The following is a 27,964-nucleotide window of genomic DNA, read 5'->3' as shown; positions in this document are numbered from 1 at the left end:
TTAAGATATCATATTTTCGTCAGTTGTAGACTTCAGCGAAAGCTGTTTAGGTTTTGTTTTGGTTTCCACACTTGTGTTTTCTTGGCTTTCTGAAGGGGACTAGAGTAAGAGGAGTTTACGCAGAAACTTCGATTAAGTCTTTCCTTTATGTATGTGCCAAATGCTCTTTGCCACCTTGCATTACTACAATAAATTTGGTTTATAATGATCACTTTTGGGCACCTATTTAGTTTATCGATCATATAGCATTCAATCGTATTTATTGAGCGCTTACTGCGTGCACAGCACAGTAATAAGCACTTGACGAGTCATGAACGATACAAGTGTCACAAACTAATTCCCGTTTAAAATGGCTCATTGGAAAATATTTTACATATTTTTTTGCTTTGTACTAAAAAAAAAAAAAGACAAAATCCTTGCAAATGATTCGGTGGTTGCCTGAGATGGCCACATTGGAGAAACATCCCCATCACTGTCAGTTTTCCGGACTATCATGTTGAGTGTTTCTGAGATTTCAGGTTGCTGGGGCAAACAACCCTCCCACTTGTGGGGCATCCAATACTCCAAGGAGCTAGGGATAGCCCTGCAAGCATCAAGCTGAACAATCCAACTACTGTTAATGATGGCACTGGTGCCAATTCAAGATAATTGGATTGGTCACACACAGTCCCTGTCCCACAACGTCTGACAGAGAGAAGAGATATATTCATTTTCATTTCACAGATGAGGAAAGAGGCACAGAGAAGGTAAGTGACTTGCCCAAGGTCACAGAGCACGAAGGTGACAGAGCCAGGACTAGAACACGGGTCTCCTGACCCCCAAGTCCCATGCGATTTCTGCTAGGCCACGCATCCTCCCTCCATAGTTCCATCATCCATTTTACTCTGAAAAGAGCTTAGTCAAGCTATATGACTGAGAAAACCCCCTTCTCAGCCTTTGGGCTGAAGGAATCTCCTCTTTCTTACTACTCTGTGACGTACTCTAGTGGGACAGAAACCTGTATTCCAAATACCACATCCAAAGTTAGCATAACTCTCACAGTAGCTGGAACAAACCGGCTTTGTGGATGGGAATTTCTAAACAGAAACTCAGTCCAGAATCCAGGAGAGATTTATTTTAAGCATGTCTAAGTCTACTTTAAATACCATTGTCTGAGGTTTTTAAGAACTAGGTGGACATTTGCAAAGACAAAATGATAGTGTAATAGGGCGTTTTTTAACCAATTGTTCAAAACTGGGTTTAGCCATGCAAACAGATCACATGGCTGAATGGCATCATCACTTAGGAAGCAGGACTAAACTAAATTACACAATTTAAGTCAAGCCATTTAAGCCAATTTCTGCTTTTTAAATGTGCTTCGATAAAATTTAGTACAAAGAGTTGGTCGCGATTGAGAATTGATGTAATATGCAAAAATGACTTTGTACAGTGTATTCAGGACATTTTATAAGGCAGGGATTCAAATTCTTAGACTGGATTCCTCCTGTTTAAGGATGTAATTTTCCATTTTTTTAATAGAGTAAATGTTTCCATTTAGAATTTGGTTGGAAGACCTCTTCTGTTAATGCAAAGATAGTTTGTTTATCTGTCTTCTGAAACAAGACATGGATGTACGTGCTAACAAGACTTCCAGGTAATGTGCAATAAAAAGCATTTTGCAAGTTAAATATCTGGGGGTTTTTTTACATGGAAATTGATTTCCGTCTACATCGTGGTGTTCCTAAGTGCTTTCAAATGAAATACATTGTGAAAGATTGGGATTTACCTTGGACGCTAAGAATCCATAACAGCTGGGTTAGCAAGATATTAAGCATTTTTGGATAATGCAAGCACATTAGAGCTGAGCAATGGAGTATTAAGACAAGGACAAGAAGACAGTGCTTTTAAATAATAGATTTAGACATTTCAATAGGCTTCTCCTATCATATCTATCTTACTAATTAAGAAGCACTTTCTAAAGAATAACAGTTAATGATCATAATCAGGTTAATGTGCACACCAGCATAATCAAACAGGTTTAGAGTCATTGGTACTGGTAGTAATGCTTATTTCTGATATGTTTCTAGTTTCCAAGCCCCATTTCTTTTCATATGGGGCCTAACATATAGTCCATTTTGCTCTGAATTTTATATGGTTTGTAAACTTTTGGAAGGGTCAGGGGAGCAAGGGGAATGAACTTTTGGATTGTGTAAATTGTTAAAGATGCATGTATAGCCTAAAATCTATGTACTAAGTAACCTGCCTATAACTCGATTATTAAGAAAAAATAAAAACATTAACAGAACGTATTTTTGCAAAAGTTTCTTTAAAAATTGTATGTTGCTAAAGGTACTTCCCCTAAAGTTCCTTTTATGTTCCTTAGTAACTTTTCTAGAACACCACATCCCAGGTTACAGTGCCCCCCCCCCCCCCCCCCCCCCAACACAACTCCAATCCTGGAGATCAGTTGTTTGATAATTTACCGTGAGTTACTACCCCACAGATGGACACACACTTTCAGCCCTGATGTTCCAGCCAAGGCTGCAAGGTAAGTAAATCCTTTGCCATGTCCTCTCCACCTGACCTGAGATTAAGCAATCCACAATGAATGGCTCTTGGAGGAAGCTCTGCCTATGCTTTGCCTCGGCTTTTCAAGGAGTAGAATAGACCCCTGGACGGATATCCAGAGTAGTGTTGAACTGGGCAGGCAACTGAATTTCCAAGTGGAAATTCAGACTGACGAGTTACTTGTAATTCCCTCAGAGAATCAATTTAGGGTGTTGGGCTTCTCCTTTCCATTCACTGCAGAGCAGCAGCTTGGGAATCCTGTTCCAGTACTTTCTCCTTGTGTGTCCCACCCAGCCAATCTGTTTTCCAGGGGGAAGTGCCTCAGTGGTGTTTGAGGAACTGCCTGTGTCCCAGGACCTCATTGCTGGGGATCTTGTGCTGCTCTTTGCTGCTGAATGTGATTTGCAGGTGATGCCGGTAAAACTACTCACAAAGCCAACTGTGTTTTCTGTGGTAAGTGGGACTGTCTCTGTATGTTGCCAACTTGTACTTCCCAAGCGCTTAGTACAGTGCTCTGCACACAGTAAGTGCTCAATAAATACGATTGATGATGATAGAGATGCCAGTAGGTGGTAACCCATATTAGGCCTCTACAATTTTCAAAGCACTTTCCTGAGCAGTTCAGAAGCAACAGTGGTGAAAACAAGAATATATTCCTCATCACTCCAGTCTGGGCTATTCTCTCCTAATTCTCCACACCTTCTCAATATCCTGAATGTTGGGAAAGGTGGCTTCGTTCCCGAGATGGCAGACAAAAGATGGCGGTGGCCATAGCCCCCAGAGCTCTGCTGGTAGGAGAGTTCTGGGAGTTGGGTTGCCTGGTTTCTCCTCTGCCCCCCACTCTCCAGTTTCTTCATCTGAAAAATGGGAATGAGATAGTGTGAGCCCTGTGTGAAAGAAAGACTGTGCCTGATCTGATAACCTTTGATCTTTCCCAGCTCTTTGCCCATAGTGATCACTTAAACACCATAATTAGTATATCAATAATCAGGCAGTAAATCAAGAGTGTTGGTGTGCCTACTGCATGCAAAACATTTTACTAAGCCCTGGGGAGAGTACAATGGAGACAAAAGATTCCTGGCCTCAAGAAGTTTACAATCTAGCCTAAGATCTGTTTTCTCTCCTTTTCTCTCCTCTCCTTTTTCCTCTCCCTTTGCTCCTTTTTGCGTATCCCCTTTCATTTATGTACCTGTTTTCACCACTTTTGTTCTGCTTTCTTGTTACTTCTCAGCCAAGTCCTGCAGGTCTTTGCCAAAGCACACCCTGCCTTTCTCTAGGCCTCATTCCTGCTATTTCACACCTCTAAGCCAGCCTTCTTGGGCTGCCCACTTGCCTCCAGGATTCCATGCTCAGTACTGGAATTGGGTAATGGGCCCAAGGCCATTCTCCTGCTTTCTTTTTTTTTATGGTATTCATTAATTGCTTACTATGTGCCAGGCACTGTTCTAAGCGCTGGAGTAGATACAAGGTAATCAAGTTGGACACAGTCCACATCCTACATGGGGCTCACAGTCATATCTTCATTTTACAAATGAGGTAACAGGCACAGAGGAGTTAAGTGACTTGCCCATGGTCACACAACAGACAAGTGGCAAGGAGTTCTCACTCCTAAGCCCATGCTCTATCCACTACGCCATGCTGCTTCTCTTCCCTTTCCTCTCTTCTTCCTGTTGCACCCAAAAACAAACACTCTCGCTGCAGGGAACAAAAATGTTACATTTAATACTTTAGGGAAACAAAGCTATAATAAGTTTGAAAAAACCTGTTACAGTCCATCTAAAGGATCTCATCATATTTAATAGGACTCATATTGCCCGCTCTTGTGTTGGAGAAGTGATTCTTTTCAAACAAAAGTTGTCAAAATGCCATAACTTTCCCTTTGCCATTAATTAGGCACAAACCTTGTGTTTACCAGTTATACTCAAGGTGGGGATGACGTAGCAATCTCTATTCCATATTGGGATGCATTAAATTCAAAACACTTTCCTGATTTTGGAAAAAGACTTCACCTAAGTTACATGTAATGGGTAAAGTCACTGTGAAAAAAAAGCATCCTACATAACAATCTTAGATTTGTCAGTCTTGCAGAATTTGACTCCAAAATCACCTCTGTAGTTCCGGGGTCCAGATTATCAGGTTCCTGTCAAATTTCCTTGTGCATAGAGGTCATATTCCTTGAAAAGTATATAGTCCTTTAAGCGGTTGGGGAGTGGAAGGAATGACATAAAGACAGGGCAGCGGAGATGCAAGCGCCCCATGCATTTCCTTATCTTCAGGCGGCAGAGATGTTTCAGAGAACGGGGGTTTGCTAAAATGAAAACGAAATTGATTAGATGTATGATAGAAAGACCTTAGCCACTAGTGGACTATGAACAATCCTTTATATTATACTTTATAGTCTATTTCCTTATCTTTTATCCCACAACAGGCCCTCAAGCTACTACACAAATGCTCCTTTTGTTATTGGTAGTATGGAGGTACCTCTTTTTGTTAATTTTTTTCTTTCTTTCAACCATTCATTCAAAAGGAGAGGCAGACTAACAAAGACAGTAGTAAAATCATGCATTCTGTGGAAATAGAAAAATGCTTATTTATCATGGTTGTCTCTCTCTCTGTGTTTCTATATATGTGTGTGATGGAAAAATCCCACCTGGCATATGTGTGTGTGTATATATATATATATATATATATATATATATATATATATATATATATATATATATATATATATATATCACAATATTTATATTGCTAGAAAAAGGCAATATTTGTTCTTTATCCCAAATAACAACAAAGAAAAACTTAGAACAAATGGTAAAGTTTATTTTGTCTCCAGGGGTTAGAATTTAAATAACTGATGCAGCAGGTAGAGAGAGCAGGCAAAGAGAAAAGCAGTCATACAAAGATTCTTATTCCAGCTTTATAGATAAGAAGTTACATAGCTCTGATACTTACTTAAGATTAAACTGATTTCTGGCCACAGCTCCTGTTCTTTGAGGACAGCTTTTAATTTAGAACAGATACGAACTCTATCAACGTAATCAAGCATCACTCGCACAACCTTTCCAGAAAGGTGCTGCAGCCAGGATAAGGTTATCACTTCACAGAACTGGGAAGAAAACCATAACATTAGGGCACAGACTCAGCAGTGTTAAGCTTTAAATAAGACACCATATCCCAACTCTCATCTCTCTTGAACGAGAGATGTGTGTCATGCAAAATGATCTATCATTTACTGAGTGCAGAGCATGGTACTAAACACTTGGGAGAGGTCTTTAGGGGGAGGCAGGCATGAATATAAATACATAAGTTATGGATATGTACATGTGTCGTGGAGCGAATAAAAGGTGTAAGGGCGATGTGGAAGGGAGGAGGGAGTAGAGGAAAAGAGGGCTTAGTCGGGGAAAACCTCTTGGAGGAGTTGTGTTTTCAAGAAGGCTTTGTAGGTCAGGAGGGAGTTCCAAGTCAGGGAAGATGTGGACAAGGGGTTGGTGATGAGGTTTGAGGTACAGTGAGTAGGCTGGCGTTAGAGGAGGGAAGTGTGCGGGCTGAGTTGCAGTAGGAAATCAGCAAGATAAGATAGGAGGGGGGCAAGGTGATTGAGTACTTTAAAGCCAATGGTAAGGTGTTTCTGTTTGATGCAAAGGTGGCTGAGCAATCACTGGGGTTTCTGGAGTGGGGAAACATGGACTGAACAGTTTTGTAGAAAAATGATCCGGGCAGCAGAGTGAAGTATTTACTGGAGTGGTGGGCAGGGAATGTGTCTGATATATTGTTGCATTGTACTCCCTCAAGCACTTAGTCCAGTGCCCTGTACACAGTAAATACTCAAATACAATTGATTGATGAGTGGGGAGAGACAGGAGGCAGGGAGGTCAGCAAGGAGGCTGATGCAGTAATCAAGGTGGGAGAGGATAAATGCTGGGATTAACATGGTAGCAGTTTGGATGGAGAGGAAGGTGGATTTCAGTGATGTTGTAAAGGTTGAACTGACAGGATTTGGTGACAGATTGGAATGTACGTGTTGAATGAGAGATGAGTCGAGGATAATGCCAAGGCTTGTACGACAGGGAGGATGGGACCGATGCAGAGGACAGAGTTTGGTGGGGAAGATGAGGAGTTCTGTTTTGGACATGTTTAGTTTGAGGTGTTGGCAGGACATGCAAGTAGAGATATCCTGAAGGCAAGTGGAAATACGAGACTGCAGAGAAAGAGGGAGGTCAAGCCTGGAGGGGTAGATTTGGGAATTGTCCCCATAGAGATAGTAGTTGAAGCCATGAGAGACAATGAGTTCTCCAAGGGAGTGGTTGTAGACGGGGCATAGAAGGGGACCCAGAACTGAGCCTGGAGGGTCTCCCACAGTTAGTGTGTGGCAGACAGAGAAGGAGCCTGCAAAAGAGACTGAGAAGGAGCGGCCAGAGAGATAGCAGGAGAACCAGAAGACGGTGTCAGTGTTAGCACTGTTAAGAGACCTTGTATGTTACTTTCAAAATTCACAATGTAAATCATATGAAAAGTATTCCAAACCTTACCATGGTGTCTTTAATGACGGTTGAAGTCCAGCCTTCAAAAGCATAAGGAGAGTGAACTTTGTCTCCTCTGGGGCAGTCAAAACAGCGATCTGTGTCATATCCAGAATTTAGTAACATCCTTAACATTACTTCATCTTTGAGTGTATACTGCAGTGCTAATGGGAAATGTAACGTGTTCACTCTGCAGAAGTAATTCACGTTGGCTCCGTGACGAAGGAGCATACGGATCAGCTCATAATTGCCCATCCTCAAGGCTAACTGGAGGCAGTTGACCGGGTCTTGATTAGGTAGAGCTCCAGCTTCCAGAAGTAGCTTAACTGAAGCGAGATCACCGTTCGATACGGCAAAATAGAGCGCTGACTTCCTCTGGTCATCATAGCCTTTGCGAATTCTCTGATCGAGCATGAAATTAACATCAAAGCCAGCTTGGAGGAGAAACTCAAGGCACTGGGGGTGCGAGCCTGCAGCTGCACAATGAACTGGGCTTATTCCACTTTGCTTAATGGCAGTATAATCTGTAACCGGAACCAAACTCTTTAGAGCCCTGGAAAAGAGGGAGAATTTCCCATGCCGTTACAAAATATCTCAATTTAATTAACCCAGGGCAACTTCTAGGCCTCCCCCCCTCCCCCTTATCTCTAGGGGTGGGGTTTGCTTAGCTTGAACGTTACCCATCCATATGTACATACGTCCTTCAGATTTGAAGATGGCCCCGCTGACAGGGAGAATTATATCATTTTTAGAGGTGACACGATTGATGGTGAAATCTTAACTATGCATGTGGATGGGACCGTCTGTTGCGTAACGGTCTTTTCCCTCCTCCATATTTATTATGTGCATGTAAATATGGTCTCTTCCCCTATCAATGCATTTGCTTCTTACAAAACCTGATTCTCTTTTCAAACCTGCCTTTTGGTATCCCAATCTTTGTAAAGTATCCACTTAAGGAGACCTGGTTTTCTCCCAGCTCATGCCCGATAAGCTGGGAGATCACGCGATAGGTCACTGCTCTACCCCCATTGTTTGAGATTGTGCTTCGTGAGTCCTCTGTGAGAAGCAGCATTGCCTAGTAGATAGCACACAGGCCTGGAAGTCATAAAGTCATGGGTTCTCATCCCAACTCCACTGCTTGCCTGCTGTGTGACCTTGGGCAAGTCACTTCACTTCTTTGTGCTTTGGTTTACCTCATCTGTAAAATGGGGATTAAGACTGTGAGCCCCATGTGGGACTGGGAGTGTGTCCAACCTGCTTACCTTGTGTCTACCCCAGTGCTTAGAGCAGTGGTTGGCACATAGTAAGTGCTAAATCCCATTATTATTTAAATTTGTTGCTCTGCCATTCCCACTCATGCCCTCCCCTTGCCTCTATTCTATACTAGATGGTAAATTAAACTGTAAGTAAGCTCCTTGAAAGCAGGGCTCTTGACTTCTAACATTTGTACTCTCATTCAATCGTTCAATTCATTCATTCAATCGTATTTATTGAGTGCTTACTGTGTGCAGAGCACTGTACTAAGCGCTTGGGAAGTACAAGTCGGCAACATATAGAGACGGTCCCTACCCAACAACGGGCTCACAGTCTAGAAGGGGGAGACAGACAACAAAACAAAACATGTAGACAGGTGTCAAGATCGTCAGAATAAATAGAATTATAGCTATATGCACATTAATAAAATAGAGTAGTAAATATGTACAAGTAAAATAGAGTAATAAATATGAACAAATATATACAAGTGCTGTGGGGAGGGGAAGGAGATAGGGCAGAGGCAGGGGGACGATGGGGAGGGGAGGAGGAGAGGAAAAAGGGGGCTCAGTCTGGGAAGGCCTCCTGGAGGAGGTGAGCGCTCAGTAGGGCTTTGAAGGGAGGAAGAGAGCTAGTTTGGCGGATGTGTGGAGGGAGGGCATTCCGGCCAGGGGTCGATGGTGGAACAGGCGAGAACAAGGGACACTGAGGAGGTTAGCGTCAGAGAAGCGGACGGTGCGGGCTGGGCTGTAGAAGGAGAGAGTGGAGGTGAGGTAGGAGGTGGTGAGGTGATGGAGAGCCTTGAAGCCGAGAGTGAGGAGTTTTTGCTTGATTTGTAGGTTGACAGGCAACCACTGGAGATTTTTGAGGAGGGGTGTGACATGCCCAGAGTGTTTCTGTACAAAGATAATCTAGGCAGCAGAGGGAAGTATAGAACTGAAGTGGAGAGAGACAGGAGGATGGGAGATCAGAGAGGAGGCTGGTGCAGTAATCTAAGCTCTCCCAAGCGCTTCATATTAAACACATCATAAATCTCAATACATGCAAAATAATGTCTCAATATGGCAATTGGGCTATTGTCTCTTCTCCTTGGTATCCTACCTACTGCTGCTTTGTTGCAGTAAGCACTGCTTGCTGGGGAGCTGACACTGTTTGAGAACCTCATTGTTGAAAATCTTGTCCTGCTATTCGATGTGTCAATGCTGTTGGCAGGTCTTGTTATTCCTGGCACTTCTGTATCTCCCAGGCAGCAATTATCAGGTTTGTCGTACCCCACAGTGTTCTGAAGCTGGACTGTGATTCTAGAAGAGCATGCTTAATATTCTTCACTTGCTGGGCCAGAACTACTCTGACTAGGATATTGCTATTTGTTGCTGAATTGTACTTTTCAAGCGCTTAGTACAGTGCTCTGCACACAGTAAGCTCTCAATAAATACGATTGAATGAATGAATCAATCAGGAGCAGGGTGATCTCCCACAATAGTTAATTAAAGGGATTAAAATACACATTTTCCAAGTTCCTGCAACACGTCAGGTGACACAAAACAATTTTCACGAGTCACAGACTACGAATAACAAATGAAGAGCAGAACCATTTTGGTTTGCATTTCATAAGGAAGGTTTGCCGATACTTCTCCCTAACGGTTCCCATTTCCTTGACCCTTGCCTTCCTAGAATCACAGTCCAGCTTCAGAACACTGGGGTTCAGTAGACCTGTTATTTGCTGCCTGTGAGATACAGGAGAATTGCCAGGAATAACAACAAGACCTGTCAAGGGCATTGGCACATCAAATACCAGGACAACATTTTCAACAATGAGGTTCTCCAACACCGTCAGCTCCCCAGAAAGCAGTGCTAAGCAATGCTGTCTGCAACAACAACATTTATATTGGGTCCGTACCCTTTCCTAAGTTGCACATCATGGCACTGTCATTAACTTTCCACTTTGACAACTTGAGTGCAATCTTAATGAAAAGGCTCAAGGAATATTTGATCATCCCTTTCACTCTCCTTATTCCACAGTGGCAATGGGTCTCTCAAAATAGCAAGACTATAAGGATGCATAGGATAAAACATGCTCACCACACACAAAAAAAGTGACTTATGAATAAAGCACTTCTTTGTATTTTAGGATCAAATTCAATGTTTTTCTTATTAAAGCTATATTATTTCCAGCATCTTCTTTGGCCTCCTCCCTTTTCCATTTTTATTTATAAAAGAAACCTCAGGCCTTTTTGGGTTTGTTCTGGTTCGATTCCAGGTCGAGCCAAAAATGCTTGAAACAGGTTCACCCTTGAAATATGTTTGGATCCGGTTCAGGGCCGGACTGGCTCCAAAATCCTCACCCGGCATCCCTAGTTTGATCATTTCAGAAAGGGGTTGAGGGTTTAAGCGACAGAAGCTCCTTTAGTTCCACCATGCCACTCTCCTACCTGGCCCTGAGCTGCTCTGAGCGAGTAAGGAGTCGCTTAGAGTCAGAGAGCTAGGAAAAAGTAAAGGGGCTTCTGAGAGCCTGTGAGTCTCTTGGAGCTAGGTGCAGACCACAGGGCCACTGGGCGGGGCCGGCCTCTGGATCATCCGCCTTAGTAGTCTGGGCTACCCCGACCCTGTTCAGGGGCAACACTGGCAGGTTATTTTGCAGATTACTCTGAGCACTATCACTTCACAGCCAACAGACCTGTTAGTCGTCCCCTTTTCAAAGACCTACTAGTCAATCAATCAATGATATTTATTGAGCACTGTTGGGAGAGTACAACATAACAGATGGTAGACATGTTCCCTGCCCACAACGAGCTTACAGTCCACTAAAATGACATCTCCAGGTGGCCTTCCTGGACTAATCTGCCCACCCCCTTATCCCTCCTTGCTGCATTACCTATGCACTGGAATCTGTAACCTCAGAGCACTTATTATTCACCTCTACCCCCACAGCACTTCTGTACATATCTTTATACTCAACTGCTTCCCCACTACCTGTAATTTATTTTCAGGTCTGTCTCCCTGGCTAGAACTTGTCTACTTTTTTAGTGTACTCTCCCAAGTGCTTAATACAGTGCTCTGCACACTGTAAGCACTCATTAAGTACCACTGATGGAGCCCTCAGTGGAAAGAAGTTCATTCAATCATATTTATTGAGTGCTTACTGTGTGCAAAGCACTGTACTAAACGCATGGGAGAGTACACTCCAACAACAGAGAAGTTCCCTGGACACAACAAGCTTATAGTTTAGAGGGGGAGATGGACATTAAAATACATAAAGACATGTATTCAGTTTGAAGTAAGGGAACATGTCTACTTTTTCTAGTATACGCTCCCAAGGGCTTAGTACAGTGCTCTGCACACTGTAAGTGCTCAAAAAATACCACTGACGGAGCCCTCAGTGGAAAAAGGTCATAAACATATTCAGTTTGAAACTCAGCTAAGAACTACATTTACACTAATTATGGTAAGACTAGCAAAATGACTTATGCTGAGAATACCAACTGCATTAAATTCTTAATTTTCAAATATGTTTGCACTCACAAAAAATGGCCTCTATAAGCTGCTCTGTGGATAGGCAGATGCCCTGAATTCTTGGGCACATTGGCGTCAGCTCCGTACTCTAGCAAGAGAGTCAGTGACTCAGGATTTCCTCTGCTAGCAGCCTCAAACAAGATGGAAGCTGAATCCGAGGCTTGGGAGAGAACATCGGCCCCTAGAAGGAAAGAGCAAGAAGGTTCAGGTGAGCTTTCAGTATCCCTCCGTGATCCCAAAACCACACTTTTAATACATCTCATCAGTCAGTCGTATTTATTGAGTGCTTACTGTGTGCCGATTACTGTATTCAGTGTTTGGGAGAGGACAATATAATAATATAATGGACATGTTCCCTGCCCATAATGAGCTTACAGTCTACAGGGGAAGAGAGACATTAATATAAATAAACATTAAAGTCTTGTGACTTTCAACACATCCCTGTGGCCTCACTACAGTAGTCTTGGCCTGTCTGCTTCCATGAAATAGGAGTTTTTATACTTAGGCATGTCTATCTTCACAAGAGAGCACCTGGCACTTGTACTCAAAGGATTTTTGCCTCCCACTATCAATCGATCAATTGTATTTAATGAGTTCCAACTGTGTGCAGAACACTGTACTAAGCACTTGGGAGAGTACAATTCAACAGAGCCGGTAAACTTGTTCACTGTCTTCAGGTGAATGTGTCCAACCTGATTAGCTCGCATCTACCCCAGCTCTTAGAACAGTGCCTGGCACATAATAAGCACTTAATAAATAATAATAATAATAATGGCATTTATTAAGCACTTACTATGTGCCAAGCACTGTTCTAAGCGCTGGGGAGGTTACAAGGTGATCAGTCTTAATCCCCATTTTACAGATAAGGTAACTGAGGCACAGAGAAGTTAAGTGACTTGCCCAAAGTCACACAGCTGACAATTGGCAGAGCTGGGATTTGAACCCACGACCTCTGACTCCAAAGCCCATGCTCTTTCCACTGAGCCACGCTGCTTCTCTAATGGCATTTTAAATACCATTTTTAAAAAAACCAAATGATAGTGAGCATGGTTATCACAGGCTCGGATGAAGCTGAAAGTATGGTTATGTTGAAGAATCTCACCTTTTTGTAGTAAGATCTCCATAACCTCAGTTTGTCCGGTCTGGGCAGCAAGCGCTAGGGGCGTGAAGCCGTAAGAGCTCCGCGGGTCGAGATGGGCCCCGGAAAGAAGCATAAGGTTGATGATGCTTTTTCGGCCCAACCTGGCTGCCTCATGGAGCGCGGTCCTCTTATTGTCACATTGAAGGTTTATATGTGCTCCAGAGTTGATCAGCAGGGAGACAATGTCATAAGAGTCATTTCTAACGGCTGTCAGATAACACGGAAAATTCCAATTATTTCCAAGCAGACACATAAAGCTAATTCTTCGGCTAACTGCAACATCTGTTACGAAGCCTCTAAGCATCTTTTCTCACCAACTCAGGACAGGCTAACTTGATCGAACAAATCGAACAACATAAAACCATACAGCGTTTGGGAAATATTTTTTTTTTCATTTTTCAGTCATGATTTGAATGTGTCTGTTTATTGTTATATTGTACTCTCCCAAGCGCTTAGTATAGTGGTCTGCACACAGTAAGAGCTCAATAAATACGACTGACTGATTCGTCCTGGATTACCTATGAATTGTAATGGGGTTCTGAATTTTCCCCTTAAAATGTGAACTCTTCCTCACTCTTACCTCTGGAAAAATGGTGACTTAAGGTGGTGACTCCAGTTCCGCATCTTCTCCTTGAGAAGTCTGATGAGGCCAGAGGTTACAGTAGAGCCTGTGGTACTGTCCCAATGTCAAGATGCTGTACCCACTCTGAGAGGGGTCAATTCAGCCTCAAGCTCTTGCCCGCAAGCACTGAAGGCACTGCTCCCCGCATCCCCAGAGATATCCCCTGGGTTTAATTTTAGAGACCCACCCGAGGATTAATCGATCAATGAGATGTTCTGAGCACTTATGACATGCAGAGAACTCTACTGTAAGTGCTTGGGAGAGTGAATTCAATCAAGTCAATACCACAAGGAGCTGACAGTCTAGAGGAAAGTACAAATGTGGAGAATACGGGCAACAGTCCTACGACCTCTGGCTCCCTTGCGCTGGGGAGCTGGGTAGCCATGATAGATACCCTGGCCAGGGCCCGAATGTATTTTGGAAGAAAGTGTAGGCTTCTCCAGGCCCTGGGGAGAGCTGTTTGTCAACAGAACAAGTCACTCCACTTCTCTGTGCCTCAGCTACCTCATCTGTAAAATGGGGATTTAAGACTGTGAGCCCCATGTGGGACAGGGACTGTGTACAACCTGATTAGCTTGTACCTACCTCAGTGCTAAGAACAGTGCTTGGTACTTAGTAAGTGCTTAACAAATACCACAATTATTATTATTAGAATCGTAGTCCAGGCTGGAGCAGTCTCCAGAGCCCACAGCTATAATATTCTCCCCACACACTGCTCCAGGGTAGGTCCTATGCCACCACAATCAGTGCTACCAGCCTCCCGACCCTCCCAGTGACCTGCTCTGTAACGTTATGGTCCATTCTGAGCCCTAGGCCAGAGTGCGGCTTCACCTAGCACGGAGTTGCCATCTGTTCTCCTTCCCTGGCCCTGGGAAATCTGGCTATAGATTAGACTCCCAAATAACAGAATTTGCCGGTTAAAATAATCTACCAGATGAATAGGAGACCAGAGGAAAATATGAAAAGCTTAGATGGTAATGATAATGCTAACCACAGCAAGAAGAAGAATTGTGGCATGTGTTAAGTGCTTGCTAGATGCCAAGTACTATGCTAAGCACTGGGGTTGAGACAAGATATTCTCCAGCGTCCTTTGGACTTTGAAGAATCTGCATGTCATCACTTTAGGCCACAAGAGGTATCACTGATCACATAGAAAGCCTTAAAAATACTTTCCATTTTTATATAAGGTTTCGATTTACCTCTAACTAAAGGAGACTCTCCTTCTTCATTCCTGGCATTAGCGTTGCAGCCATTGAGAAGGAGAAACTGTGCGTTTTCTAAGAGGCATCCACTGACGGCCACAAAGAGTGGCGTTTCACCGGCTCGGGTGGTTTGCTCCCATGTGTTGGGTTTCGAAGCTGAAAGAATTCAAGAAGAGTGATGAGTCGAAGCTCAGAGGGAACTAACCAAACATTCTGAACTTGATTCTCAAAAGTCAGGGGCACCGCAATGTTCTGCGGAGCCAGTTCCAAGGGCTCGCGTGGCTTCAAGAGTGGGGAGTAAATGGAGGTGCTCCGGAACAGGCCTGGGCTGAGAAAACATTTCCATCTCACAGCAGCGACTGCACCAGGCTGTGGGTCACGGGCGAAGCAGGTGCCTCAAAGCGCCCTTGGTTCCTGCAGCGAGCCCTGCGTGGCTCCAAGTGGGTGCCGGTGGTGGAGAGCCACTGCGGAGGGTATCTGCACGGCCGGGGACTGGGGAGAGGGTGGGAAGGAGAGTGGGGACAGGGCTCACCGGTCACGAGAGTTTCCGGGGAAGGTGGCCCGAGGCAGGAGAGTGGGGCTGGGCCCTGGGGCTCCTGCCCAGCACCGTTCAGTTGAGCCGACCCAGCCACTGGGATACGTTCCAGGGAGGAGGCCAAACACCTCGGGACTGAGCAGGAGGGGCTGGAACACTCCTACAGCCCTCGAGAGAGCAGAACTCTGGGCCCGTGCTCCCAATGAGCTGCGGGGAGAGCCACTTCCAGAGAAGGGCGAGGAAGGCCAGGGCCCCTTTCTAGGACTTTCTGCCCCCTGCCTGACATGCAGAGGCCAGGAAAGGGCTGGAGCATCAGGCCTCTGTCCCCGGCACCCCTTCTCCCATTAATACTATAATTAATAATATATGGGCATTAATATCTGCCCATATATTAATCTGGCCCAGCCCATGATATGTATCAGGAGTGTACATGCAAGAAACCTTTTTTTTCCACTTTTACCTCCGGTGGCTTCCCTATCCCCTTGAGCATAATGGTGATGGTTCTGGCAGGTGTACTGCCAAGGCCAAGCCTGGTGTAATCCCAGGGGAAAGGATGGCAACCCAGCGCCCCAAAATCTTACTTGTCAGGATGGCAAATTCGGTTTAGTCATCAGTCAAAAGGAAGTAGATTTCTGCCAGGCTGGTGGGGAACCTCACAATACCTGGCATTTGTAGCAGTGGCTGAGGGCTACCTCTGCTCTAGAGAGCAGAACACAGAGGCACACCTAAGGTGCTGTAAGCTGAGGAGAAAAAGGGCCCAGCATTTTCCCCAGCCTGCACTGCCTCTCCATTTGGAATCAATGGTATTTATTGAGGGCTTACTTAGCTCAGAGCACTGTGGGAGAGTACAATATAACAGAGTTGGTAGACACCTTCCCTGTACACAAGGAGTTTACAGTCTAGAGGGGGAGACAACCATTAATATAAATCATGGATATGTACATAAGTGCTGTGGGGCTGCAGGGTGAATAAAGGGTGCAAATCTAAGTCTAAGAGCAGTGCAGAAATGAATGGGAGAAGAGGAAATGAGCACTTAGTTGGGGAAGAACTCCTGGAGGAGATGTGCTTTTAATAAGGCTTTTAAGGTAGAGAGAGTGACTGTCTGTCAACCAATCAATCAATCAATCAATCATATTTATTGAGCGCTTACTGTGTGCAGAGCACTGTACTAAGTGCTTGGGAAGTACAAGTTGGCAACATATAGAGATGGTCCCTACCCAACAGTGGGTTCACAGTCTAGAAGGGGGAGACAGAGAACAAAACCAAACATATTAACAAGATAAAATAAATAGAATAGATATGTACAAGTAAAATAAATAAATAAATAAATAGTGTAATAAATATGTACAAACATATATACATATATACAGGTGCTGTGGGGAAGGGAAGGAGGTAAGGTGGGGGGACGGAAAGGGGGAGGAGAGGGAGAGGAAGGAGGGGGCTCAGTTTGGGAAGGCCTCCTGGAGGAGGTGAGCTCTCAGTAGGGCCTTGAAGGGAGGAAGAGAGCTGTGGTGAGGGAGGGCATTCCAGGCCAGGGGGATGACGTGGGCCAGGGGTCGATGGCGGGACAGGCGAGAGCGAGGCACGGTGAGTAGATTAGCGGCAGAGGAGTGGAGGGTGCGGGCTGGGCTGTAGAAGGAGAGAAGGGAGGTGAGGTAGGAGGGGGCGAGGTGATGGAGAGCCTTGAAGCTGAGGGTGAGGAGTTTCTGCCTGATTCGTAGGTTGATTGGTAGCCACTGGAGATTTTTGAGGAGGGGAGTAACATGCCCAGAGCGTTTCTGGACAAAGACAATCCAGGCAGCGGCGTGAAGTATGGATTGAAGTGGGGAGAGACAAGAGGATGGGAGACCGGAGAGGAGGCTGATACAGTAGTCCAGACGGGATAGGATGAGAGCTTGAACGAGCAGGGTAGCGGTTTGGATGGAGAGGAAAGGGCGGATCTTGGCAGTGTTGTGGAGCTGAGACCGGCAGGTTTTGGTGACGGCTTGGATGTGAGGGGTGAACGAGAGAGCGGAGTCGAGGATGACACCAAGATTGCGGGCTTGCGAGACGGGAAGGATGGTAGTGCCGTCAACAGTGATGGGAAGAGAGAGGGACTTCCAGGTCAGAGGCAGGATGAGAAAGAGAGGTTCACAGCACGATAGCCAAGATCATGGTACAATAAGTTGGGTTGTAGTAGGAAATCAGTGAGGTAAGGTAGGAGGGGGCAAGGTGATTGAGTGCTTTAAAGCTGATGGTAAGGGATTTCTGTTTAATGTGGAGGTGGGTGGGGAACTACTGGAGGCTTTTTGAGGAGAAGGGAAACATGAGCTGAATGTTTTTGTAGAAAAATGATCTGGGCAGCAGAGTGAAGTATGGACTGGAGTGGGGAGAGACAGGACGCAAGGAGGTCAGCGAGGAGGTCAATTAAGTAATCCGGGTGAGATGGGATAAGTGCCTGGATTAACATGGTAGCTGTTTGGATGGAAAGAAAAGGTCAGAGTTTAGCTATGTTGTGAAAGTTGAACCAACAGGAATTGCTGATCATTTGAGTATGTGGGTTGAATGAGAGAGGCAAGTTTAGGATAATGCCAAGGTAATGGGCTTGTGAGACAGGAAGGATAGTGGTATTGTCTACAGTGATGGGAAAGTCAGGGGAAGACAGAGTTTGGGTGGGAATATGAGAAGTTCTGTTTTGGATGTGTTTAATTTGAGGTGTCGGTGGGACACGGCCCCACAGCACAAATGTACATATCTAATTTATTTATATTAATGTCTGTCTCTCCCCTGCCCCCTAGGCTGTAAACTTGTGGGCAGGGAATGTGTCTGTTTATTGTTGTATTGCACTCTCCCAAGTGCTCAGTACAGTGCTTTGCACACAGTAAGCACTCAATAAATACAATTGAATGAATGAATAAATGAATGAATGATATCCAAGTAGAGATGTCCTGAAGACAGAAGAAAATACGGGACTGCAGAGGAGAAGAGAAATCAGAGCTGGAGATATAGATTTGGGAATCATCTGCATAGAGATGATGATGATGATGGTATTTGTTAAGCGCTTACTATGTGCCAAGCACTGTTCTAAGCACTGGGGTAAATACAAGGTCATCAGGTTGTCCCATGTGGGGCTCACAGTCTTAATCCCCATTTTCAGATGAGGTAACTGAGGCACAAAGAAGTTAAGTGACTTGCCCAAAGTCACACAGCTGACAAGTGGCAGAGGCGGGTTAGAACCCACGACCTCTGACTCCCAAATTTGGGCTCTTTCCACTGAGCCATGCTGCTTCTCTAGTGTGAAGCCTTGGGAGGGAATGCATTCACCAAAGGGTGGGTGAAGCTGGAGAATAGAAGGGGCCCAAGAAGCAGCCCATAGCATCACCACTGCCCAAAGACCCTAAACCCTGGGGCCATCCCAGGGGACTAGCCCCAGTCCCACTAGTGAATCAGCCTCCCATGCTGAGGAGTCCCTGAATACGGCCAGCAATGCCACCTGCTTCAGCAAGAAATCCGGGCCCACAGCAGGCTTTTTCATAGCAGAACAATGTGTATACATCAAAGGCCCTTCTCAAACACTAGCCTTGGGTCAGTCAAATGATCTTGGAACTCTCTCTCCGACAGTCTTACCAGAAAGAGCAAAAACAGGATCAAAGGGACTACCTTTCAGGGTGATTTCCAGGATATTCCTGTTTAATTGGGCTGCAGCTTTATGTAAAGGAAGCCAGCCTCTCTGATCTGTCTCGTCAAAAGCAGAATGATGCATGGTCAGCTTTGATAAAGCATCTTCCTGACCTGTAAGCCGGTAATGAAAAACAGATGAGCCCTCAGCATATTTTAGGATGATCCATATAGTAGCCAACAGTGTTCTCAGACAGTCAAATTCTTTAGCTTCACAAGAGCATGTTTCCCAGCCCGGAAAGCTGAGTTCTTTCAGCGATTTTCTACAGGCCTTGATGCCCTTTCCAGTGAGCATCTTCCACAGATCCCTGGAGTGGTTGTTGGGACCATGACGGTGTGCTGCTAGGGGCAGGCCGGTAGTGAGAAGACTACAGACCAGGTGGGACTTCAGCTGAAACCTCTGAGTAACTGGCACGTCTAGGTCCCAGTATGACCAATCTACATCCTCTGGAAGAGGAGATGCAGCACTCTAATAATAATGATGATATTTGTGAAGTGCTTACTAGGTGCCAAGCACTGTTCTAAGTGCTGGGGTAGATATGAGGTAATCAGGTTGGCCCATGTGGGACTCACAGTCTTAACCCCATTTTACAGATGAGGTAACTGAGGCACAGAGCAGTTAAGTGACTTGCCCAAAGTCACACAGCTGACAAATGGCAGAGCAGGGATTAGAACCCATGACCTCTGACTCCCAAGCCCATGCTCTTTCCACTAAGCCACGCTGCTTCTCTCTACAGTCTCTAGCGGAAGTGGGCAAGGCACGAATCCTCTCCGCCAACCCTTGCCACACCAGAACAGCAGCAAACTGGATGAGGGGGCAGCAGCAAAGACTTACAGGCCCACGGGACCTAGATCCCAATATCATCCCACCCGGGCCCCCCTTCCCACCCGGTGGGCAGCCCGCTTGGCCACCCTTTACCCACCCCACCCTAGAATCACACCCCCAGACACTGAGATGGAGCCATCCCTAACGTAGAACTCAGGAGCTCTGAACAGCACGCCAAATCTCTCTTCTCAAGTGATGTGCCAGACACCAAGGCCAGCATGCCTTCATTTGCAGAGCCGCCAAAATACAATTGTGTGAGAGCAGGGAAACTCGCAACTACAAAAAATCCTGCCATCTCTCCACCACATTGGTCTGAGAAATTGGTTCCCTACTGACTCAGAGGGTAAAGCTTTATTAATTATGACTATCACATCCTCCCACCAACTGAAGAGGATAAAAAGAGAAGAATACTTAACTGCCTCTATTGCTTCAATGATCTCCTTATACTCAGGGCTCAGAAAAGACTGGAAGCTGAAGAGAGAAAGAGCAGCTGTCAGTCCAATGATAAACAGAGATTATTAAAATCTCAAGGGGGAAGCTTTTTCCAATGACTTTGTACATCTGGGCAAGGAACAAACCCTTCCTTCTGTTGCAATTTCCCAAGTGCTTTGTAGAATGCATTATTCCAAGTAGGTGCTCAAAAAATATCACTCCTACTCAACTCATGATGTTTAATGATGGTCCTATCTTTAAACTTAAGCAAGAAAGGTGAAAGCAATAGCATTACTTAGGTGGGCATACCTGTGAATACTGATGCCACTGTCGATGGAAGAATCTGCCCAAAAAGAAATGATTACCTCTCGTACTCCTCTGCTTGATTTAGACATTCCTGTTCATGAATATCCTGTAAACTCTGTTGAATGACATATTGGGTAGCCAAGTCACCATCCAAGTCTTCAACACTGGTATAATTATCCATAGGAAATGTGTCTCCCCTTTGTTATCCTTGGAAGTCACGTGGCCTAGTGGAAAGAGCACGAGCCTGGGAATCAGAGGACCTGGGTTCTAGTTCCATCTCTGCCACTTGCCTGCTGTGTGACCTTGGGCAAGTCACTTTGCTTCCATGAAACTCCATTTCCTAATCCGTAAAGTGGGGATTCAATACCTGTACTCCCTCCTACTTAGTCTGTGAGCCCCATATGGGACAGACCATGTCTGATCTGGTTATCTTTATCTACCCCAGTGCTTAGTCCAGTGCTTGGCACATAGTAAGTGCTTAAATACTGATTATTATTTTATTATCTCATCGTAAGTCATTTTAAAATATGATTCTCATCTTGAAGTTAGAGAAAGTTAACAACTTCAAATTGTTTCTCAACTTTGGAAAATCGCAACAACCACAGATGAATAAAACTAAAAGAAATGCTAAGATAACAAATATTCATTTTCATCTGTTTCAAGATCCTTAAACACTGTTCTCTGAAACAGTTATTTTTCTGCTCTCAAATCACATTTCTAATAAGGAAAAACACATGAGATAAGATATTTGGAAAAATTAATAATTACTAATGGTATGTCCTTTCACCCAAGGTCTTTACCTTAAATATGAATACATTTTGTAAATAGCTACAGTTACCATTGCCTTTAAATAGGAATCCCTATTGGTCAAACTTGAAGCACTTTTAATGTATCAGGGTAAAGGAGGCCAAACTTGGGTCTATGAAATATTCATTTGGGGCACCAGGTAAAAATGGGGAAAAATACATAATCCAACTCAGAAGTTTCCAGTAGCAAAACTAAATGGCATGCTTCCATTAGTAATGGCTAGCAATTCACTACAAGTGATACGGGTTTCCTATGCGTAACGGAATATAGTGAATACTTTAAATTTGGTTGTTAAATATCACTCCATTCCAAGTTTACTTTGGTTTATAGGTGGAGCGCTTATGAAACAAATTCATTACAGGCACAACCACACTGAATTTTGTAGAAAAATTCTAGTCAAAGTTAGAAAAGGCTTGCTTACCAAAATACACTTACTGTTTTTGTATCTTTTAGGAGAGCCCAGAAATTTTCAGTTTCAGAAGATCAACTAATTCAACCAGAAGATTTTCATTTCCATTACAGAAAGGTGAACTTCACTCCCTGTAATGACCATTTCCTCAAATAGCTTTACTATAAATACCTGATCATAAGACACTTTGGCACAGTCTCCTTAGTTTTCACACGTGGTTTGGCTCTGTTTGGTAGCACAATCTGATGATCATAGCAGAAAGAAAAGAAATCCAAGGGGCTAAATATCTTGTTTACAACTCATGGAAAGACCATGGCTGGCCCATATAGTCAGTTTTAAATAAAAGGCTGGGCCACTATCTAGATAATTCAGGCCGACATCTGTTTCAATTGAAATGATCCCAGTTGACTATCCTGATGGTTATAAATTCATTGGGTAACTGCTCAATATCCCGCTTTAAGTTGTGTTCATGGGTAATATTAGGTAGTTTTTTCAGGTTGTAAAGTAAATGGATTAATTTACATCGAAAGGGGAACAGAGAACTTGATTCTTTTCAGATAAAAATGAGCACCAACAGGTGAGTCCATTTTCCCTAATGCAATGTAACTTTGTTACTAACTTTTTATGGTATTTGTTAAGTGCTTACTATGTACCAGACACTGTACTAAATGCTGGGGTAGATACAAGATCATCAGGTTGGACACAGTCCATGTCCCACAAAGGGATCACAGTCTTAAATCCCCATTTTACAGATGAGGTTACTGAGGCACAGAGAAGTGACTTGCCCAAGGTCACACAGCAGACAAGTGGAGGAGGCAAGATTAGAACCCAGGTCCTTCTGACTCCCAGACCCATGGCTCTATCTTCACTGCTTCTCGCATTTTTTTCATGTTGCCAAAATTTTAGGCCTTGGTCCCATAACTGTAAAGGAAACAATTTAACCCATCGAATGTGTTAATAGATTCCAAGATAACTCTCTATTACTTCTCTGAGAGATAAGCCCACCACATTTCATTCTAGCAGTGTGGAAAGGATTATTAGGCAAGTATCAGCCTTTGCAGTCACATCTGCACACAGGGATAGTTACCACCGTTAGTAGGTCATCTTCAAATTTAATGGCCCAAAACCATTCAGTGTAAAAATATTTTGTTTTTAAAACTTTGTGTTTTACAAGCAATGTGCATTTCATTACCTTTCTCCCAACTGATGCATTTCAATCTTCACTACTCTCAGTTGCTCTGCAGTCAATCAAGTGTATTTATTGAGCGCTTACTGTGTGCAGAGCACTGTACTCAGGGCTTGGGAGAGTACAATATAACAGACACATTTCCTGCCCACAACAATTTTACAGTTTAGAGGAGGAGACAAAGTAAATGAATAAATTACAGATATGTACATAAGTGCTGTGGGGCTGAGGGAGGGCTGAATAAAGGGTGCAAAGTCAATAGCAAGGATGACACAGAATGGAGTAAGAAGAGAAAATGAAGGTTTAGTCGGGGAAAGCCCCTTGAAGGAGATGTACTTTTAATATGGCTTGGAAAGTGGGGAGAGTGATCATCTGTCGGATATGTTGCATATAGGCAAGGGGTTGGTGCCAAGATAGACGAGATCAAGGTACAGTGAGTATGTGGCATTAGAGGAGAGAAGTGTGTGGGCTGGGTTGTAGTATGAAATTAGGGAGGTAAGGTGGAAGGGGGCAAGGTGATTGAGTGCTTTAAAAGTTTATGTTTGATGCAGAGGTAGATGGACAACCACTGGAGGTTCTTGAGGAGTGAGGAAACATGGACTGAATGGTTTTGTAGAAAGATGATCTGGGCAGGAGAATGAAGTATGGACTGGAGTGGGGAGAGGCAGGAGGCAGGGAAGGTCAACAAGGAAGCTGATGCAGTAATCAAGGTGGGATAGGATAAGTGCTTGGATTAACATGGTAGCAGTTTGGATGGAGAGGAAAAGGCAGATTTTTGCGATGTAGTGAAGGTAGAACCAACAGGATTTGGTGACAGACTCAATATGTGGAATGAGTGAGAGAGATGAGCGGAGGAAAATGTCACAGTTAGATATTTGTGAGACAGAGAGGATGGTGGTGTTGTCTACAGTGATGAGGTCAAGGGGAGGACAGGGTGGAGAGGAGTGGACAAGAAGGACGGGACTCAGTTTTTATAACAAATATTTGTTGTCCTTTTCTCCCAGTACCTATTTTCTTTTCTCCTAGGACTTTTAATTCCCCCCTTACTTCCAGTATCTTCATGTGATACTTTGTGGGAGAACTTCTGTACATGAAGTGATAAGGGGTGGTGGACTCAAGCCCTCCTGCTCTTCAGAGCTCCACAATAGGCTACTCGGGATCAGTGTAGTAGCAGGGGCTATAAAAGGTCTGGGAGGTTCTTCTAACCATTACTACTGCTGTCTTCTGGTGTTTTGCATTAGCAAACCAGATAGCCCGGTATCATACCATTCAATAGTGCTCCTAATGGGTGCAGAACATTATGTTAAATACTTGAGAGAGCATAGTGGAGGTAAAAGAATTGCTCATTTCCTTCAAGGAGCTTACCACCTAGAAGTGGAGACCAAATAAATTACCAATAGAAAGAAATAAGAATGGACAGATGGATGTGTGGATGAGTGTAATGATTTGCAGTAAGCTATGTGGTTCTGATGTACATACGTGCCATGGGTGGTGTTCGAGTGCTGAGGTGGCAACTGGGAGTTTGTGACCTGGGGGGAAGAAAAATAGCCAGGCAGAAGTGGGATTTCAGGAGAATTTTGAGTATTGAGAGAGGTGTGGACTGGCAGGTTTAAACAGGGAGGGAATTTGAAAGGGGTTGGCAGGGGCGGGAGGGTGGAGTTTGAAAGGTAAATGCTTGGGAGAGTACAATAAAGTTAATAGACATAATCCTTGCCCTCAAGGAGCTTATACTCCGGTAGGGGAGACTGACACTAACAGAAGGGGGAAGCAGGGGGAAGCATCGGAGTTTAAAAATACATACATAAGCACAACAAGGAGGGGTGTCGGGATGGGAGTGTGAATACTCACGTGTTTAAGTGAGGTGGAAGTGCCAAAGTGGCAGTAGAGGGAAGAGATGAGAGATGAGCAATTGATCAGACCAGATCTTCTAGAGAAGATATGATTTCAGGAAGGCTTTGGAGCTAGGAAGAGTAGTGATCTGTGGGTGTGGAGGGGGAGAGGGTTCCAGGCAGAAGGGAGGGGGTGAGCAAGAGGGCAGCAGCAAGAGACACAAAAACGAGGCACAGTGAGTATTTTGGCTTGTGAGAGGAGAGAAGCAGGCAAGCCAGGATGTGTTTGCTGTTAGGACCCCAAGCGGTGGCTCCAGCTAGTCTCTACAGTGGTTTGAGTGGAGGTAGCAAGGCATTTGTGTATGTGTCTCCTGGTCCCTATCTCTCCCTCCCACCCCCCACCCCACCAATACTGTCCACTCTATCCCTCCTTTGCCCCCCCATCCTCCTTTTTGCCCACTCCTTTCTATGTACTCCCTTGCTATGTCCCCCTTCTCTCTCTCTGCTTTTGTCTTCTCTTTTTTCAGTTTCTGTTCCCCTTTCTTTCTCTCAATTGCTCTCATTTTTTCTCTCTCCTCTTCCATTTTCTCCCAGTCTTTCGCTCTCCGTCTCTCTGATGTCTGGCCTATCCCTCCTGCCTTTGCACTCTTAGCCCCCAGAGGCCCCACTCTTGACCCCCTGCAAAAATCCTGACAAAAATTTGCTCAACATATCTTCCCCTTACCTCTATTTGCCTTTGTCATCACTGCTGCTTCCACGTCTCCCGTTTCTGATGACTGCCATGGCTGCAACATCCCTCTATGGATCTGAGAAGGTGGGGTTGGCTTAGCAAACCTGCCCAGATTAACAGAAACTGCTAATACTCTTAACAGAGAAATTCAAAAGTGTAAATGTAGCATTCAAAAGAGCTTAACATTCTCATGGAATAGCTTGGGAGCTGAGAGGCTCTGACAAAGTGAAATAGAATCGGCTCTTCTGGAACATGTATTATGACTACCCAATTAAGAGAATCAGGAAATGTTCTTCCAATAATGGTCATCTATCCAGAGAGAAACCCTGCTTTTGGCCAAGCAGAAAGAGCATGGGAATCGGGGACCCTGGGTTCTAGCCCCAGAATCCCTGCTGGGGCATTGCCATCAGTCTCTGGCTGAAGAATCACTTAGGATGTTCCACGAGATGGTTGGGCCAAGTGGGAATTCTGAAAATTTGCTGGCTAATGATGAACTGCAGCATGGCCTAGCAGTGTGGCTCAGTGGAAAGAGCACAGGCTTTGGAGTCAGAGGTCATGGGTTCAAATCCTGGCCCCGCCATTTGTCAGCTGTGTGACTTTGGGCAAGTCACTTAACTTCTCTGAGCCTTAGTTCCCTCATCTGTAAAATGGGGATGAAGACTATGAGCCCCACATGGGACAACCTGATCACCTTGTAACCTCCCGAGCCCTTAGAACAGTGCTTTGCACGTAGTAAGCACATAATAAATGCCACTGTTGTTAGTGCATAGAGTACCAACTGTGAGTCAGAAGGACCTGAGTTCTAATACCAGCTCTACCACATCTTCTGCATGACCTTGGGCAAATCACTTTAACTTCTCTGTGCCTCCGCTACTTGTATCTGTAAAATGGGGATTAAGACTGGGAGCCCCAAGTGGGACAGGGACTGTGTCCAATCTGATTAGGCTGTATCTACCCCCAGCGTTTAGTATACTGCCTGGCACAAAGTAAGCGCTTAACAAATACCATACCAAAAAAAAAAAAAAATTGCAAAGACCGCAGCAAAGTGCTGTGTGATGGCACTCCAACCCAGCTATGGCATTACGCTCTAGCTATAAATGGGTTCTGCACATTACAAAAAGCAAACAAACTTTGCAATGTGTTGCCTCCCAGCTTATCTGTGGCACTTCATGCCCCTATGGGAACACAACTGGCACAAACCACTAGTACTACAGAGAAGCAGGGTGGCCTTGTGCAAAGAGCACAGGCCTGGGAGTCAAGGGATGTGGGTTCTAATCCCAGCTCTGCCTCATGTCTGCTGTGTGACCTTGGGCAAGTCACTTCACTTCTCTGTGCCTCAGATCCCTCATCTGGAAAATGGGGATTAAGACTGTGAGCCCCATGCAAGGACTGTGTCCAACCTGATTATCTTGTATCGACCTCAGCACTTAGAACAGTGCTTGGCACATAGTAAGCACTTAAATACCACAATTATCATTACTACAGTCTCTAGGCTGTAAGCACGTCTCTGGGCTGCAAGCTCATTGTGGGCAGGGAATGCCTCTCTTATTATATTGTACTCTCCCAAGTGCTTAATACAGTGCTCTGCACACACACAGTGAGTGCTCAATAAATACGATTGAGCGATAAATTCCTTCGCACAGTTTCTTGGTCCTGAAGTCTTAAGGACCTAAGTGCAGCAGTCATTCATTACAAGAGTCTCTTTCATCTGGATAGAATAACAGATGACGTTGGAAGAAAGGGGTATGAATGCACCCGCGATGTTAATCAAGCTGCATGCCCCGTACATTGTGTTTTCGTGAACACCTGGGACAAGCAGGGTTAATAAAGTCACGGAGGGGCTCCACAGAGAGCTAGCAGGCAGTTATGGCTTATTTCTGAGAGCCAGAAACAAGCAGGGTTTAGATTGTGTCCGAGCAACCCCTGCTCACATCCATTTTTCTCCTCTCTTTCCACAGGCAGAATTGGTACAGTCTGTTTCATACATCTAAGCCATCTATATTTCTCTCATAACACTGTATCCCCATTCCCAGCAATTTGAAACTGGCTTTTGCTTACAGTAATGGAAGGGACAGAGGACACTTGCTTTTATCTTCCAAGGCTTCTGCAGGGGCCTTGCGGTGCTTTCAGGAACTTCCAAGTGGACAGTCATATTCAGCATTACGATTTGTGAAAATGTGGAGTTCAGAGCCCCAAGAGGAGGTCAAATCAATGTCAGAATCAGAGTCAGAACTGCAAACTTACAAAGTTAATGGAGGTAAAAAGAGAGAAATGCAAGGAAAACTAAACAGATTAACAATGGAAAGGAACATGGACAGAGGCTGACTCTGTCTTGGACTTTGTTGTAGGTCCGGCATTCAAAGAGAATGTGGTAGCAGGGACCGAGCAGAAGAAAGGGGAGTTGGGGGGTTTGGATGGGAAAAAAATGGCATAAAAGTGGTTGTTGAG

The 27,964-nt window shown here is 44.5% G+C and overlaps 1 protein-coding gene across 4 annotated transcripts; it reads right to left on the bottom strand.

Moving 5' to 3' along the window:
• Nucleotides 1-17: 17 nt before the first annotated feature.
• ASB14 (ankyrin repeat and SOCS box containing 14) lies at nt 18-27,961 on the bottom strand. 4 transcript variants are annotated; one of them, XM_038771635.1, is made up of 11 exons: nt 21,798-21,885; nt 20,615-20,779; nt 20,233-20,288; nt 18,974-19,105; nt 14,797-14,955; nt 12,937-13,182; nt 11,844-12,015; nt 7,080-7,623; nt 5,503-5,656; nt 4,655-4,855; nt 18-89 (listed from the first exon to the last, which is right to left on the bottom strand). In XM_038771635.1, the coding sequence occupies exons 2-10, from the start codon at nt 20,734-20,736 to the stop codon at nt 4,680-4,682; spliced, it is 1,761 nt and encodes a 586-aa protein (XP_038627563.1). In that variant the 5' UTR covers nt 20,737-20,779; nt 21,798-21,885; the 3' UTR covers nt 18-89; nt 4,655-4,679. The 4 variants fall into 4 exon arrangements, with proteins under 4 accessions (XP_038627563.1, XP_038627562.1, XP_038627561.1 ...); XM_038771634.1 differs by lacking the exons at nt 18-89; nt 21,798-21,885 and adding exons at nt 25,511-25,592; nt 27,575-27,961 and having other exon boundaries at nt 4,168-4,855; XM_038771633.1 differs by lacking the exons at nt 18-89; nt 21,798-21,885 and adding an exon at nt 25,511-25,661 and having other exon boundaries at nt 4,168-4,855.
• Nucleotides 27,962-27,964: the final 3 nt, after the last annotated feature.

Source organism: Tachyglossus aculeatus, chromosome X1 (genome assembly GCF_015852505.1).
Source record: "Tachyglossus aculeatus isolate mTacAcu1 chromosome X1, mTacAcu1.pri, whole genome shotgun sequence".
NCBI classification, from domain to species: domain Eukaryota; kingdom Metazoa; phylum Chordata; class Mammalia; order Monotremata; family Tachyglossidae; genus Tachyglossus; species Tachyglossus aculeatus.
Note: the sequence above shows the minus strand (reverse complement) of the source record. Positions and strands in the feature narration are given on the sequence as shown.